The 17,294-nt window shown below is 40.8% G+C and overlaps 1 protein-coding gene across 2 annotated transcripts in view; it reads right to left on the bottom strand.

The window, feature by feature from the left end:
• Positions 1–1,752: 1,752 nt before the first annotated feature.
• Positions 1,753–17,294, bottom strand: part of Chrna7 (cholinergic receptor nicotinic alpha 7 subunit) — a 104,440-nt gene continuing 88,898 nt past the window's right edge. For both annotated transcript variants that reach the window (XM_027921180.2, XM_027921191.2), the window contains exons 5-10: positions 13,674–13,753; positions 10,170–10,337; positions 8,600–8,794; positions 7,564–7,650; positions 6,462–6,571; positions 1,753–2,271 (exon numbers count right to left, since the gene is read on the bottom strand). In XM_027921180.2, coding sequence (XP_027776981.1) covers positions 1,753–2,271; positions 6,462–6,571; positions 7,564–7,650; positions 8,600–8,794; positions 10,170–10,337; positions 13,674–13,753 — 1,159 coding nt within the window. The remainder of the gene's footprint in view (positions 2,272–6,461; positions 6,572–7,563; positions 7,651–8,599; positions 8,795–10,169; positions 10,338–13,673; positions 13,754–17,294) is intronic.

Genomic DNA, 17,294 nt, shown 5'->3' with positions numbered 1-17,294 from the left:
ATGACCCTGCTCCAAATAGCATTTTGCTAGAGTCTCGTGGTTTATCAACCTTCTTGTTGTAAACAAGTTCTCCTCTTAAGTTGCACACACAGGCACTTGCACATATGCACACACCCATGCACACATAAAACACATAAACCTTCATTTCCTCTAAACAAGTGAATTTATAGGCATTACTCAGAAATTAGTGAAATGGATGGCAATTTATTTTGATCTGAAAATTTAATCTTTCATGATGTGCCCCACTCAGTGGTTGGAAGCAGATTAAAGATTTCTAGGAGCTCAGAAGCACAGTTTTGAGCTCTGAGCAGTTACTGAATGCTACAATAGAACCACAGAGGTTTTTCTTGGTGAATTACCTTCTGATCTCATTAAAAACAACAACAAACAAGAAGAGGCATAGTGATTACTACCTGCTAATTTCAGTGGGATATGGTGTCCCCTCTTAGGTTAAAAAATTGAAATTGTTCTTGTCTTTAGAACACATCTCCAGTGAATCACCCATTAACCCTGAGCCAACTTTCTGTGTTGAAACTGGGGTGAACAGGCTATAAGGATGCAGATCCCCAAAAGCCAGAAACCAGGGCTTATTGCTGTGCAGCCTCTGATGTTCTGACAGCTCCTCCATTTTGACTGCTACTGATGGGCATCTCGGAAAGCCACCATCCCCTCCCCAGTTCTTACTACACAGAGGGCCAGAGAGGTCCCAGTCCTTGCATCCTGGCCCTATCACATGGAGAAAAAGCCAAATAATATGCTCACTTTACGGTGTGCATTTGGATGGACATTCTTCTAAAACGAATCATCTCCTACAAGTATGAAGCATCTAATACATTCTTATTTTTAAAAAGCACATTAAAATGTGTAACTTAGCTTCAGTTATTCCTTCGAGCTGGTATTTCTCACAGAACCCTATTTGTCCTTTGGATTTTGCAGAACAGAACAGTGTCCAGGGGTAGCAGAAGAAGCGTGGGAGTCATCTAGGATCTACAGGGGACACAGCCTCTCATGCACACTTGACTAGGTCTGGTCCTATATTGCAATAGACACAAACTTGAGTCCCTCTGATTTTTCTCAAAAGAATAGGTTTGTAAAAATTAGCTGGTATAAACATAGTTTACGAGATACACACACATACACACACAAACAGTGTCTGTCTCACTCTCTTCTATAAACAGCATACAACTGTTTCTCTCTACCGACTGTCATTGGTAGAGAAAAAATATATAGTTGAACTACAGAAAAGCCAGCAGATCGGTTTTAGCTTTTTTTTTTTTTCTTTCACAAGTCAATTATTAGAATGGATTTAGTGAGTGGTTTATTATGGTTAGTTTTAATCTAGGTTTGTACATAGGCAAAAGCACTCGTTGAATTTTCATGTGGGCCTTATGGCAAGTGACATGCAAGCATGCAAAACCAACTGTACAGGCCTGCCCTGACAGTCTGGAGCCACAAAGATCTCTCTAAATGGCTCTCCAGAAAGAGAACAAATGGGCAAAATGACTGTACAGTGGCCCTGCTGAACAGAATGATGTGCCAGTGGTATGCATAAGATATCAAAGAGAAAAATACTAAGATCCTATTACTGAAGGTAACAAGGAAACTGTAACCATCAGGATTGACAATTGACAGCCACAAAGGATACATCAGAGTTGTCACATTTAATGCTGCTGTGAGTTTACCACACAGAATTCTCACCAACAACCACTTTGCCTATCTGTGCATTTCCTATGTGTATAGAACTGGGTGATGTTATGCAAAGTCTTTGGACACAGCCTCCACGAAGTTTGGAGCTGACATGAGGATGCCAATGGTGCAGATGATGGTGAAGACTGAGAAGGCCATGAGGCACAGGCGGTCCACCACGCAGGCTGCAAACTTCCACTCACTACAGACAGCCTCACTCTCATCCTGGCAGCGGAAGCGGTTGGCAATGTAGCGGACCTCCTCCAGGATCTTGGCCAGGTCTGGGTCCCCCTCTGAGGGCTGTCCACCATGCAGAAGGTGCTCATCATGTGTAGGGGAACAAGCCATGCGGCCACACACAACCCCAGAGTCAGGGGTCGGGGCACAGTGCATGCCCTCCAGGCCTCGGAAGCCGATATATAGAAGGTTCCCGTTGCTGGTAGGAGGCCCTGCACTCGCACTCAACTCCACACTGGCCAGGCTGCAGCGTCGCTGCTTGTGCTGGCAAGCTGGGCGGACCTTGTCTTCCCCGGGCCTCTTCATGCGCAGGAACCATGCACACCAGTTAAGAAGAATGACTCTGGTCTGGGGGGGGACAAGAGAATGTTAAGAGAGGCCAAGAAGTGGATATTAACTGATCCTGACAGCACTGTGATCCTACATAACAGGCCTGACTTTGTTGATCCTGGGGCTAACACGTTTCATCACCTCCCTAATGATTCTATACGGGCAAGCAGTGCCAAAGCCTAACAACTGTTAGTCAAATATGAAGTGAGAATAAAAGCTATAACAGGTTTATCACCCTGGTTATGAGCTGAATTTTTCCCTGGGGTGGGCACACATGCTGCATTCTTTAAGAAGACAGCCTTGTCAGAGGAGGCCTGGCTTGGTAAGAATACCTCTGGGATAGGTAAACAACAAAAGTCACTTTCCCTCTCTGATCTTAACACATCTGTAACCAAGGACCTTCAGCTCTAATCCTCTATCTCCCATACTGTGTGTAAGGCACCCTGGAAGACCACTGTAAATCACAGGGGCACTGGGAGATTTTAACATTCAAGGACAGCCCTTGAACACAAGGACCACTGATTTGAAATAGTTCAGGCTTTCAACATTAGATGGTCACATCTCGTGATGACATTATATCTTTGCAACACTGGTTTTCCAAGTTGCCCTGAAAAAAAAATCAAGTGCCAATGTGAAACAAAAAAATGAAGACAGTGGTTTCCAATCTAATCCCAAGACTCAAGAGGATGTGCTGAACGTACCCCACAGGTGCTCTCATGATGTTAAGACATAAAAGCTAAATTGTTTCAACCTATGTAATAAAGACACTGTGGGGGAATATTTCCTCAGGTCTAGGAGCTCTGTGGAAAAATTCCTGAGACACCAATGTGCTGTGGACCAAGGAAGTCATAGAGCCCCTCATCTTAGGATCCCTTAAGCTACAGTGAACACCAAATACAAGGATGTCTGGGAAAGTACTTAGATTGAAAGTTGAAAGCAGAGTTGGCAAACTTTGTATAAAGAGACAGATGGTACATTTTTAGATCTGCAGGCCACAGATCTCTGTTGCAACTACTCAGCTTACGAAGTAACAAACATAGAAAGGAGGTAAACGGACGAGTATAACTATTTCCTAATAACACTGTATTTTAAAGTTTGTGGGCTAAATTTGACCAGCTGGGTCTCAGTTTGCCAAACTCTGGCTCAAGTATATTATACACATTTGGTACCAATGTGCCTGAAGAAGTTTGTGAAAAATTACCATGTGAGTTTATATTATTTTTAACTCTCTTGGAAAGAGGGGAGACAGCTAATGTCCCAAAATAAGAAAAAATAAATAAAGCATTTTTGTAGGCATCTCTAGATAACTATATAATTTTTGTAAGTTTCCCTAGATAAGTGTATAAAAAGGGAGCTCTTTTTCTATAATCATCCAGATACCTATTTCATTTTTTGAGTATGAGAAAATTTCATCAACAACCTAGCAGGTCTATCTCCATGTAGATAGAGATGGTAAGCTGTGAAGCTCATATCTGCAGGGCAGTCTTTCCTGACATTCACTTTTATGGTATCTTATCAAAGGTGACTGAAGCAAACAAGATCTGGGGGCAGGGAATAAATTTTTAAAAAAAGAAGAAGAAACACTAAAATAATTTTCACTATAGCTTCAAAGACAGTCCTTCATTTCACAGTGTGCTTTCCACAGTAGGTGGCACTCTATATCCTAGGAAGGCTAGGTCTCCTGACCCTGGAGGGTTTTTTACCATCTGTGCCGAGGAGGAAAACATAAACCTCTGTGAAAACATTTAGGGTGAATTTGGCCCTCAAGAGACATGTCATCTCACTTGGGCCATTAAGAGCTCTAGGAAGTGAGCTTAATTCTCCCATTTTACACACAGATAAAATGAAGCTCCAAGACGCTAATTAATTGGCTCAAGGTCATACAATAAGCAAGTGGTTACACCAGGTAATGTACCTAGACCTCTGTAGCTTCATCAGTCAGAGATTACATGCTCTTTCAGCGTTCCTGTGACTTAGCCCAACTCCTTCTTGGAAATACCACAAAGTCTTCATCAGACCTTGAGGGAAGGTGTCCGACAGTGAGTGCAACTATACCCAGATGCAACTGTGCACATGAGAGCCAAGCAGGGTCAGGCACTTTTCCAGCCATGACTGAATCTGCACATCCCCTGAGGCACAAATCCAGCTAATATGATCCACATTGCCAAGTCTATTTTTAATTCCATGGCCTGAATTATTAGCTTTCAAGGCCAAAGCATCTCCAAAGATGAAATTATCCTCTTGGCACTTATCAAACTGTGCTCGTGACCTCTTCTGTTAGGTTATAGTTTTGTTTCTGACTGTGCAAATGTCACATAATGCCACTGCACTCAGCAGTATCTTCTTCATAGCAACAGATCATTGTAAGAGTCCCTCGGAGGCTGTTTATGTTTTAAAAACACATGGAAGAAAAGAAAAACATAGTATGCTATATAAAAATGAAATGTATACACTTTATATTTCATTTGTAGCCAATTGGTTTTAACAAGCTCTTATGCTAAGAGGTGAAAAATTAGCATATGCTTTTAATTAAGATTTTTCAAAAGAGCATAGTGCTATCAGGTCATTAAAAATGGTTTTGCATCTGTGTTTCATTCCCTTATCTCCACATCAGTTGAAAAACTAATTAAGAAGTGTTCATATTTTCATAAACAAACACTAAAAGGAAAAAAGAAGGAATTCATTTAAATGTTTCAATATTGGTGGTGGGAGCAGGGTGAAGGGTGGAAATGGGAGCTCAATTTTCTTAGGTATAGTGTTAATATGATATACACTTTTTGAAACAGGTAAATGTATCTAAATGTATCATCTGCTTCAAACAGAAAGATGGACAGACAGACAGACAAAAAATAAACTAGAAGCCTACTCTCATATCTGTCCTGGCATCTTGTCCAAGTGTGTCAAATATATAAGAAAGTCAGATGAGAATGTAGTTGCATATGTGCAAATGTATCCCATTTTTTAAAGGGGGATGGGCACTTCTCAAAACAACTCTCACATATGGTAGCAATGTGACCTGTGCAGGAGGCATCATCATTTTAGGTTGAGTGACACTGCTGTTGGCACTATAAGTTACAGGTGAGTTTTTACTAAGTATATGAGAAGAGTGTACATGAAAAGGAACTTGAGGGGAAACAGTAAATTTGCAAGCCCGATATTTTTAAAAAGTGATCTTCCCTTAGTTAACTTGTAGGTAACTATGAACTATTGCACATTGAATGTTCTTAGAAAGCCCAGAAACTTTCTGTTCCTGGAGAGTATATAAATGCATCTCATACTTTATGCTACATTTAGCATGGTGATGATTCCTAGACTCTCTTCTGGGCTTAAATACAAACTAATGGATCTCTAGAGACAGGTTCTTTTGGGGACAGAAGAGATTTTTCCATCCTAGACTAAACACTCTGGACAGGAAGATCAGGAAGGTCTGCAGGGTTCACATGAGCATGGGAGGTGAAAAACTCAGGTTTTGTTCTGGTGACATGGGGAAACTCCTGGCCCTGGCTCAGTTCTAATCAAGTATTCCATTTTTTTCCATCCCCTTTCCTTTCTCTACTAGTAACCTATCTACCTTTACATTATAGGGTTTCCATTAGATTATGTTTCTATGTGTGTTAAGTGTATGTACACTTGGGCCCTTTATATCTGCGGGTTCCACATCCATGGATTTGACCAACATTGAGAAAATAACTGCATCTGTACTAAACATGTACAGACTTCTTTTTCCATTATTCTCTAAACAAAATCTAAAAGATTTTGTTATCTACAGGCAATCCTGAAATCAATTTTCTGCAGATACGGAAGGGTAGCTATGTTTTTGTATAGCTCATTCTGTTGTGAAGCCCTAACCATGTTGCTAAGTGTCTGTGTCATCAGTTGCTTTCTACTGTTGCAAAATTCTCCAATTTGTCCATGCAAAATAATAGTTTTTAGAAACACTCTGTTAGCAAAATACACAGGCAGCCAGTATGTGAGCCATGCTCTGGGATGTCAGGTTAAAACACTGTCATAGGATGGATACTAAGAGGCACACTCACCATAACTACACTCTCTGAAAAGAGGTTGAAGTCAGAGAGGTGAAGTCATATGAAAAACAGACCCATTTGTTTTGGAGTGCTAATTTGGGGGCTGGTTTTTAAAACAGATAAACCATATGAAAACTCTGCTTTAGGGAGGGCTCTGACCCCATGGGAGTGAGAAGAACATACCCACTTAGGCATCTTGCCCCCATCAGGGTCATGGTGGTGATATTGCAGCACAATCACTGTCACCACAACAGAGAGGCCCACAATGATCATGGTGCTGGCAAAGTACTGGGCTGTGAAGAGAACAGACACAGGGTGAGACCTGAGGCCCCAGGAGCACTGAAAGTCACAGGAGGAGTGTGCAGACCTCGCTCTCTTACTGTCAGTGACTGGCTGTCTGGGCCAGGCCTATAGCCCACTGCCCACACCCCTGGTGGGAAGCAGGCAGCCTAGAACCCAAAGACCTGACTTTCCATCACCGTATAGGAGTGGCACCTCCCATAATAAACCTAATAGGTGCTGGCAGAATGCTGCTTTGCAACCTCACAACTGAGTTGGAGGATTTGCTTCCCTGACAAGGAATAGAACCCCAGCTGCAGTAGTGAGAGTATCTAATTCTAACCACTAAACTGGGTATCCTTTTGTATGGTTACATTTATTTCCATACAGGAAGGTGCAAAGCACCTGTCATTCCTCCCCGAGCAGAAGGTCATACCTCATACCTGTCTTGGGCAAAACATATATTTCCCCCAAATATTTATTATATGGAGACCCTGAGTTATTCCTGGAAACAATGACTAAGAGTTAAATTGTATGTTTCTCCCTTTGTAACAAAAGATTTGTAGACAAACAAGGTCTCAGCTAAAATAATGAATCTCTAATAATAAAATCTTTGACCTCAAAGCAATAATAAGTGGAAGAATTTATAATAAGTGGCATAATAGGCAATTTTGCATGTTTTTTTCTTTGAGATGGGAGTCTCACTATGTTGCCCTTGCTGGTCTTGAACTCTTGGGTTCAAGTGATCCTCTTGCCTCAGCCTCCTGAGTACTAGCACCACAGTGGCACACCACCACTCCTAGCCATTTCAGTAACTTAAAGCCTAACCACACAGTTGAATATCCTCTTCCCACTATTTGGGCCCAAGTGAACAGAGGCAATAGATGAGGGAGCGATACAGCTCTTCAGGGCATGAAGGACACATTTCTACTCTTTGCATCTACTGGGAAATGCTAGGGACTCTCTAAATCTGTAGTTCTAGAAAGGAGCCTGACTCTTGACTTACCTATCAATGGCACTGAATCAGATGTTGCGGGCATAATCTCTGCTACAAGCAGCATGAAGACAGTTAGAGACAGTAAAACTGTGATCCCTAAAACAAACACACAGAAGATCCTTAGACAAAACAGGCAACAAGTTCTAAATTCCCTCTACCAGTAATCGGGTCATCTAACCTGAGTTTCAAAGAATTAAGGAGTTGCTGGGGAAAGGCCTTGGGACAGATGGTTTCTTACATATGTGCATTTAAATTTTTTTCTGGAGGAAAATCTCTATCACCTGTCAAAGTCCCAAAAGAATCTCTGACAAAGACAAGTTTCGGAATCAGAAATTTGGAGGAATCATCACAAAACAATTATCTGTCAGTTTCTTTACCACAATATTATTGAGAGGTACCTCCACATAGTGGGAAAAAGAAACCTTGCAGTCAGAAGGCCTGGTTTCAGGTTTTGACTCTGCCATTTACTAGCTGTGTGATCTTAGATAAGTTATGTAATGTTCTGAACTTGTACTCAGAAGTTTAAATGTTTGTGATTGATGGACTGAGATACTGAGAAATTCTTTGAGATATTTAAAAAGTCATTTCACCATTCAAAGTTTTACTTTTCTTATCTTCATATGGAAGCAACTGTAAGGAATTATGCTGCATACAACAATAGACAAATGCAAGCCGAAACCAAGCTAAACTCTTCCCTGTCCACAATGAAGGCTAACTTGTTGCCACCATGGAGAAAGCACAGGCACTTCTGGGCATAATCCAACTAGCTGGTCCCTCCATGGGTGAATCCATACTCTTTGTAGGATCAGAGGATTCCAGGATCCTGTGTTATTCTCAGGAGGGTACATCCATCCAGTTTGGAGCACAAATCAGGAGCCTATGATATTCTGGAGCTGCTTTGGTCTAAGAGGTTCATGAAGAATAAGTCAGGCAGGCCCTTGGGACCCCAAAATACATCCCTGTACCATCCACAGTGAACCCTACAGAGCTGACCTAAACAAAGGGCCTCCAGTCTCAGACTCTTGCCAAAGATATGGGCACTTACCAAGGGAGATTTTCTCCCCAGAGTCTGCAGGGAGCAAGAACACTAGCAGGGCCAGAGCTGAGATGAGCACACAAGGGATGAGCAGATTAAGGCCATAGTAGAGTGTCCTGCGGCGCATCGTTACCGTGTAGGTGACATCCGGGTATGGCTCTTTGCAGCACTCATAAAACTTCTCACTCCTTTTGCCTGGAATTCCTGCATGGGGAGGAGGAGAAAAGGAACTATCATTTGAAAACATAATTACTGTGTTTGTTTCCATGTATATACCACACACAAGCATAGCCCTGGAGTTTGCTAAGTGCTAAAAATCTTGGTAACTGATGTTTGAACAAACCCTTGCTGGCTTGTTATAAAATTGTTTTAAGGTATCTCAGTGATACTTAAGCAAATGGGTAAATATTCTTTTGAAGGATTATAAGTACATAAAAGTACATAAGAATAAATGATGCACTTTCAATTTTTATCATTATAAAAGTAATTATAGTCATGAGCCACATAATGATGCTTCTGTCAAAGATGAAACAAGTGAATCTGGGGATGTGGCTCAGTGGTAGAGTATCCATTTGGCTTTCATGAGGCCCTGGGTTTGATTCCCCAGCACCAAAAAGCAAACAAATAAAAAAGAAATTGATAAAAAATGTGCTTCAGTTTTATATCACCTACTGAACTATAGCTGTCTCAGTTTGTGTATGTACAGTGTATGATGCTTGCATAATGACAAAATCATGCAACAAAGCATTTCAGAATGCATATTCAGTGTTAAGTGAATTTTAACTACATTGCTTTTCCATTTTAAATGGCTGTTGATAAAATAAAAGTGAAAATGACTGCAGAGTAGTAAAAAAAAAAATGTTTTTCTGAGTCTTAGAGATTTGCTGACGGGGTAGATTGCGAGATAAATTTCATGTTGAGAACTGAATCTTACAGAAGGAACGATTTTTTCAAAATCTAACAATTCCTTGCAAGATTCGAGGAATGCTACAATGACCAGTTTGCCTCCTGAGCTGGACAATCCAATGGACTATGAAATTTATGATCACCCTGATTTGCATCCATTTCCAACTACCAGAGTTGCCTCAATCTTGTTGATCTTTTCCCCAAAATGCTAAGCTTTTATACCCACTTCTTGTTATAAACCCCAAGCTCAACTGTCCCTAAGCAGACTTGTTTAGTGCGTAGCCAAACCCGTTTCCCAGTATTTGTAAATGTGTTTTGCTACTGTATAAAACTGTTTTTACTTTATCTGGACCTCATTTATGACACTCACACTGTTGATTGAAAGTTGCTGTGCAATCATATTTTAGCAATGGCATGGACTTGAAGATGTCACCAGCACTGACTTGTTTAAACATGTCCTCACCAAGCTGCAAATTCCTCCTGAAAGTGTTAGATTTACTCATTGTTGTTGGTTTCTCATCCTATAGCTCTCAGTAAATGATGAAGAATGCTGCAGAGTTCAAAAAATGCTCACACTGGAAAGGTCAGTGGAAAATCCCTAACTTTTAAACTTCAACAGGAAGAAAGCAGGTTTTTTTCCAGGCTGCAAGTCTTGTGTCTTTGCTGGGCTTACCCACGAGATCCCATTCTCCGTTGGGGATATAGCCACTGATATCTGCCTCCTGCATCTGCAGGTCCAAGGACCACCCTCCATAAGACCAGGATCCAAACTTCAGTTTGCAATGCTGCACGTCAAAGGGGAACCAGCGCACATCAATATAGCAGGAGCTCTTGAATATGCCTGTGTTGGTGATGGAAACAACCAGAAGGCTGAAGTGGAAGACAACTGAGATGGACTCAAAATACACAGCAGTCCCTCTAGACCATGTTGCACCTTCAAACTGCTTCTAAACCTACCCAGAAAAAATTGTATATATTTTATCTATCTATCTATCAATTGATCAATCTATCGATCTATCAATCTATCTTGCAAACCTCTAGACAAGCAGCTCACCTAAAGCTTCACTGTCTTTTGAAATTCAAAAACCATGACAGCTTCTGTTGAAGAAGACTTCTCAGGGCTTTCTGTGCAAAGAAATTAGTTTTATAAACTTGTGTTTGCTCTGTGCATCAGACTCAATAGTAGGAGAAAAATAAAGAACATTAAAAAAAACCCTCAGAGGAATTAATAAAAATGCTCAAGAATCTAAAGTATGGGGGCATGTATTTCTGTGTGGGTATGTTTGGTCTGGGAAGCCATTTTATTTAGATAACCAATTGGGAAAATATTTGATTACCTAGAAATAAATGTGGAGGATTCTAGATGAAGAATACAACAACGGGCTGGGGTTATGGCCCAGTGGTAGAGCGCTTGCCTAGCTCATGTGAAGCACTGGGTTCGATTTCAGTACCACATAAAAATAAATAAAGTAAAGATATTGTGTCCATCTACAATAAAAAAAAAATAAAAAATACAACAAAACCTGACAGGTGTAAGCCCAAGAAAGAGTGCTTGAATACAAGAAAGGGTTTCCACTGAAAGAGGAAGTTCAGGCTCTGGTAAGTTGAAAGTGAATTTCCCAGAAGGTCATGAAGATGAAATCAGATAAACTCATTCTAGTTTTATTTTTATGCCCTGTTCTCTTCCCTGCTCAGAGAAGATTGAGCAACACTAGAAGGCATGAATGGCTTAAGTGTCCCACTGCTGGTGGGGAAAGGCAGGTACTCTGTAAATGTCAACTATTGAGTTAAATAAAGACCATAGGGAGGAAGGGACTCAAAGTGCCTTGAAAACCCAGACTTCAACTCACAGCCAAGTTGTGAACAGATAATAAATTATTTGCCCCCTTAAGGTCCTCTAAACATGATTTGCAGCATTATTTCAAATGTTTATAGGAGTCTGGAAGTCTTAACTGACACTCCCCTTCCATTAGTAGTGTGGATTCCCCCAAACCCAGACTATTTGCAAGTTAAAACATTCTATAACTATACAATTCCATTTCTATGAAAAAATCCAAGAAAGACACAGAAAACAGATCTGTGGTTGCCTGGGGCTGGCTGTGGGAGTGGGGATTAACTGCAAATAGGCAAAAGGGATCTTTGTGGAGTGAAGGGAATGCTCTAAAATGGGACTGTGGTAATGGTTGCACAACTCTAAATTTACTAAAAATCATTGAATCATGTACTTAAAATGTATGATATGTAAATTCTACCTCCATAAAGATGTTAAAAATAAATGCATAAAATGAAGCAGGAAAAGTCACGTTATAATCAAGTCTCTATTTCAAAACCCACACCCAAAACACTCTTTTATACCCATGTATCACTAAACATCACTAAGCAGGGGCAGAGCAGTGTCCCCGAACCAGCCCTACATGACCCCAAGGCACAGGGAGTTCTGTACCCTTCCTTCCAGTGTAAGACATTGTCCCAGGTCACAACACAATGTGTCCCATCCTGACCAGACTCCCAAGGCCACTGAGGAAGGGTCATAGGATGGAGTCTCACAGGGTCTGTTGCGTTCAGAGGATTTGAGGGTCCAGAGTGCTGCCCTGGTAGCTGAAGATAAACTCAGTCCTAAGAACAATTTGCAGCAACATGTTCCTCTACCCTGGAGACTACTGGACACCATCTTCTAAAATGGCCCTGATAATGGCACTCATAACAGAAGCTGTAACTTGCAGGCCTGGTGAAAAGGAACTCAGATGTGCTGGAAGGCATTCCACAGCCAGTCTACAGAGGACCCACTGTCAGAAGGAAAGGCTGGGGTAGGAAAAATGGGGGGAATTGCCCAAGAACAGTTGTGTTGAGACAGAAAACCTGAAAAGCTGGATTTCTTCAATCTATACAAATATTACAGGGAGGTGTATGTTATTGATAGATTCAGTCACTCATTCATTCACATGGGCCTCACATGGTTGAGGAGCCAAGGATTCTAAGGTGAGCAAACACAGATTCTGTCTAGAGGATGTTTATCATCAGCTAACAGAAAGAGCATGTAAACAACAACCCAAAAAGCAAAGCTGACTTTGCTGTGTGTGCAGTGGAATGAGTAAGAGAGACTGTTGAAGGGGTGTATGTGTGTGTGTGTGTCTGTGTGTGTGATGTGAGAATATGTGATGTGTGTGTGGTTGTGTGTGGGTGGTGTGAGTGTGTGCACGCTGGTCGTGAGATAATTGCAGGTTCCTTTTGAGTAGGCAGTTAAGTAAACCAGACAGTTAGTATAGGAGAAAATCCTTGAAAAGAATATGTTAAAAAAAAAAAAAAAAGAAGTTCTAAAAGCTGAACCTAAGATTGGTTAATATTCATATGCTAAAACAATCCACATTGTGCCTCAAGGCCGAAAAATCTGAATTTACCAAGCTGTGGATAACTCAATGAACAGCCTAGGGCCTTATAAGTCCCAAGAAATAGTGGGTTTGGGGATGGGGGGTGGAGGTCAATCCCAGAAAGTGTCTCACCATGAGAAAGTTGAAAAGGAGAAAAAACGAGTCCAGGAACAAGTCAGTAATGAGCTCCCTAGAAAGCACTGAACCTAACATCTAACCCATGAGTGCTCTTGAATGCATGAACTCAATGCACCATGCAGCACTCCCACCATCTCCCCCAACACCTGGAACACCTGCCAAGACAGGAAGTCGAGGAAAGTGGAGGACCAAAGTGGAGGAAAGGGGACCTGATTGTCTGATTTGTGGGTTGAAAGGGAGGAAAAATGGTTTGGATATCAGACTTGTGGGTCACAACAGGGAAGAAAGGGCATGTTTATCTGACTTACATGTTGAAATGGAGACAAAAGGACCTGATTATCTGGATTATGGGTAGAAAAGAGACTTGGAGATTACCCAACAAGGAAGGCTTGCTTTAATTATGGACTGAACTGACTTTTCAGAGCACATGGCAGAAAGTAAGAACACCCGACACATGCTGGCAAAGACCACCTGAGCCAGGATTCCAAGAAAAAAGAGAAAGATGGCAGTCTTGAGGGGGCACTGAAAACACAGAGAGAAAGTAAGAGGAGGAAGTAGAATGCATATAAGAGCCAGTTGACCCTCAGGTGGGCCATCAACTGGGCTGATATTTGCTTAATTTACTTGTTTAAATTTTTCAACTGGAAGAAGACAAAGAAAATGGGTCTTACCTGGAGGAAGATACTGGCAATGTCCAGAAGAATTCACCAAGACATTGGTGTGGAATGTGGCATCAAACCTCTCATCAGCACTAGAAACAGAAAATGGAGTTTTGTGAGCCAGTGCTATGAGGCTGTCGATTCCTCAGTGCACTTAGATTAGTTGAGCCCCTGGTCAGAACAGTAGCAGCTTTCTAGGGGCTCCTGTTTGTAACCAGGTACCTAAAATCAATTAAGGAGAACACCTGTAGATGGAAAAAAAAATCTCAACATATCCACAGGAGATAAGGAACATAGGTGCATGTGGCCACCCTGTCCACCTCACAGGACAGGGATTGTGACCTTCTATGTTCAAAGCTTTACTTCCAATCTCTTCAAAGGGGCCCAATACTTGCTGAGGATTAACAAATGTATTCCATATGTTTGAAACTGCAGGTGCAGGAGGGAGCTGGACACAGAACCCCAAAAGGGCTCTGGTCCACAGCTGGTAATGATGAAGGTGGGGGTAGGGAAAGATAGCAAATTTAGCACAAGTTTTAGATGAATGTGCCCCAAGACCCTCCCCTGTCGGTGACAACTTAGATAAATGCACACACAGGCCTGTGCACACCCACACATACACACACCCCTAAAAGGGGGAAAAAAGGATTAAAAGTAAAGACCTAAATTAACCATGACTTGCTTTTCTATTTTCCGACATTTCACATCTGAGGCCTTGCTGACCTGGAGGAACTGCCCCTCCTGGGATTAGTCAATTCCTAGAAACAGTAAACAAGTCTTCAAGAGCTCTTTTCAAATATAAATCAATCAATCCAGAGCCTACATCTCAACTCCCATTCTATCAGGCTCTCACACTTGGGGGGTCACTATCCACCAGCCCTAACCACCCCAGGGATGTGAAATTATTCAAATCAGCCCATTACAAACCTGCTTATTCTGCCTGACCTCTTCCTTCCCTGGAAAAAACACAATGAAAGCTCCTATCTATCTACATTTTCCCTGGTTTCTTTGCCTTATAATCAATCCAGCACTTCCCCCTGTATCCCTGACTCAGGGGTGAGTTATGATTCTTGCTGTTAGGAAACTTTGAATAAAATCTTCTTCCTTAGCAACAGTCAGTTCTGTATCTATATGTCTTACCATAGTGATTAAAATAAATCCTGGGTACTGTTAAAACACAGTCCTTCTACCTATAAATAATAATAAACTGCCTCAAGAAAACCTAGGCAAAAAAAGATGCTCATTCCACAGAGTCAAATTGCCCCTCATTTTGATGACCGGAAAACTTCTAGTAAGGGCTGCCCACATGGACAGAGGCTCAGTGAGCCTTTTCTATGCCTTGGTCCTCTCAGGAGAAAACTCACAGCCACTACATATTTGTGATCAGTCTTTACATGAGATTTACAATCAAGGATAAACATCTTTTAAAAATCCAAAGAGATCTGTCCATGAAAAGAATACAAAATTACTTCTTTAAAAATATAATATTCTCCCCCCAAATTCAAGAGGATATTGCAATTAGGAAAACAGCAATATGGAAATTGAAGCTAAAATTGATGAAATAATTTTCTAAATAAATATTTGGAGGTTTGGCTGATAAAAATCAGAGATGACAAGTAGGACAGAAATGATGCACCTCATAAGGACAAGGCCAGGAGAGCTCCAGTCACGAACAGAGGTCCATCCAGAGACAACAGGAGAGTGGGAGGGAGAAAATTACCAAAGAAATCACACAAAGAAAAATTTCCAGAGCAGAAAAAAAACCATTCGAGCATGAAGGCAAAGAAAGGCATTTTCAAGAATGCTGAAGCCTCAAAGAGCTTTCTCCCACATATGTGTCCTTGGTCAGCTTCAGAAAAATGAGGATGAAACTGAGAAAGAAGAAACAAACTTTTAGACAAAACCTGGGGACAGAGGTCAGGATCACCACAACAATCCAGACACGAGCCCAGGAACAGAGAGTCCCAATGAGAGACATTAGGGATTTCTCAGAGGAAATGGAGATGCAGAGCAAGAGACAGAAGAAATAACAGGCTGGAAAACATCATGGATTTGATTTAAAATATATTAAAAACAATCTTAAAATAAGAATAACAGGAACCAGAAGCTGAAGGAAAAAAGTATATAAGAAAGTCATGATTTGAATATGATAAATATGAGGAATTTTAAAGGAAGAAAAGGAGGGAGTGACGGAGGTTCAGTTGACATATAAGAATTATCCACTGAGACAATAAAGAACATATCCACCTCGTAACATCCAAACACCAGAAAGGAAAGACAGAGAGGAAGTAGGATAAGGATGTAAATATTCTTGCTTGATTGTAGTCTGTATCTGACTGAGTTAATGAGTCATATCAGAAACCATAACTGGGCATAAAATAGCTAAAAATGGAAACCTTCAAAAATGTACTCAGAATAGCACCATGGTTTTCAAACTAGGTTCTCTGGGACCCTAACATGCTATGGAAGTCTTTTGAGATTTCTGCAAATGCTTGATTCCAATATTTTCTTTTCTTTGAATTTTTAAAATACGAATTAAGGTCCATGCAATCAAATGATTATACATAAAGTTTTAACTTTTCAGAGATTACCAATATTAATTTATGGGTCACTTTATTCCCCTTTGGGTGAGAGATAAACTGAATTTCTCTTGCCATGAATGTACAACATATTTGAATTTCTTGTAAATGATTCACCACATGAGATTTCAGTTTTGCATTACTCTTTTAAAAAATGCAAGTTTGTGTCTATAGTTACATAACAGTGAATCTACACCAGACTTGGCATGTGTTCTGCCACTGACAATGGTCCTTGGCAGCAACAACAGAAAGTGTGGTCTGATGCCATGCCACAGGATACAAAATTTTGTGTATTTTAGGCTTGGGTTTCTTTCCTGGTTTTTATATTTATAATAAATACTATGAGCATCTGTTAGATCAATGATCCAACTCTGGGAAAAAAAAATTTTCTACGAGCTTTTTCTCCAAGCATTTATTCCAATTTAAGTGAAGAGATTTTTAAGACCACAAGGGGAATAGGTTAAAACAAGATTAAAAAACTGTTGCCATTAGCAACAGCTTACCTGTGTGACTCCATGATTTCAAAGTATTGTTCATCCATACAGAATACTGAGATACATGGGATTGTGACATTGCAATTGTTATCAAAACTCGAAAATCAATATACATGACAGCAGTTAAAATGTTCTTTCCCATAGGCAAGTTGATTTTATCAATAAATAATACAAAAGTGAACTCATGTAACAGATGTGTGCTAAAAGTACTTTATCTGTTTTGAACATAAGGGCTGCAGATAAGATTGACTTGAAAAGGGACCTTGTTGCAAAACACTGAGTTTGAACATAGCTCTCCAAGACAAATAATGAGATTTTTCTGAAATATAAGTGACTAAAGCCACTCATTTTGTGGGTGGCCACAAAGTCCACAGTCTGCTGCACAGCCTGGCCTTTTGCACACAGAAATGTCCAACAGATGCCAGAACACAGCAATCACAGTGCCATGTGATCTTGAAGCCTTCCTGCTGGGAAAATCTGATAACCACAGAGATGAGGATTGGTCCAAAGGGAATCACTTCATTCCTCTCTGCTTTTGTGTATATTTGAAATTTTCTATA

The sequence above is a fragment of the Marmota flaviventris genome, chromosome 2 (assembly GCF_047511675.1).
Source record: "Marmota flaviventris isolate mMarFla1 chromosome 2, mMarFla1.hap1, whole genome shotgun sequence".
Classification (NCBI taxonomy): Eukaryota; Metazoa; Chordata; class Mammalia; order Rodentia; family Sciuridae; genus Marmota; species Marmota flaviventris.
The sequence above is the reverse complement of the archived record's forward strand: the minus strand, read 5'-3'. Positions and strand labels throughout refer to the sequence as shown.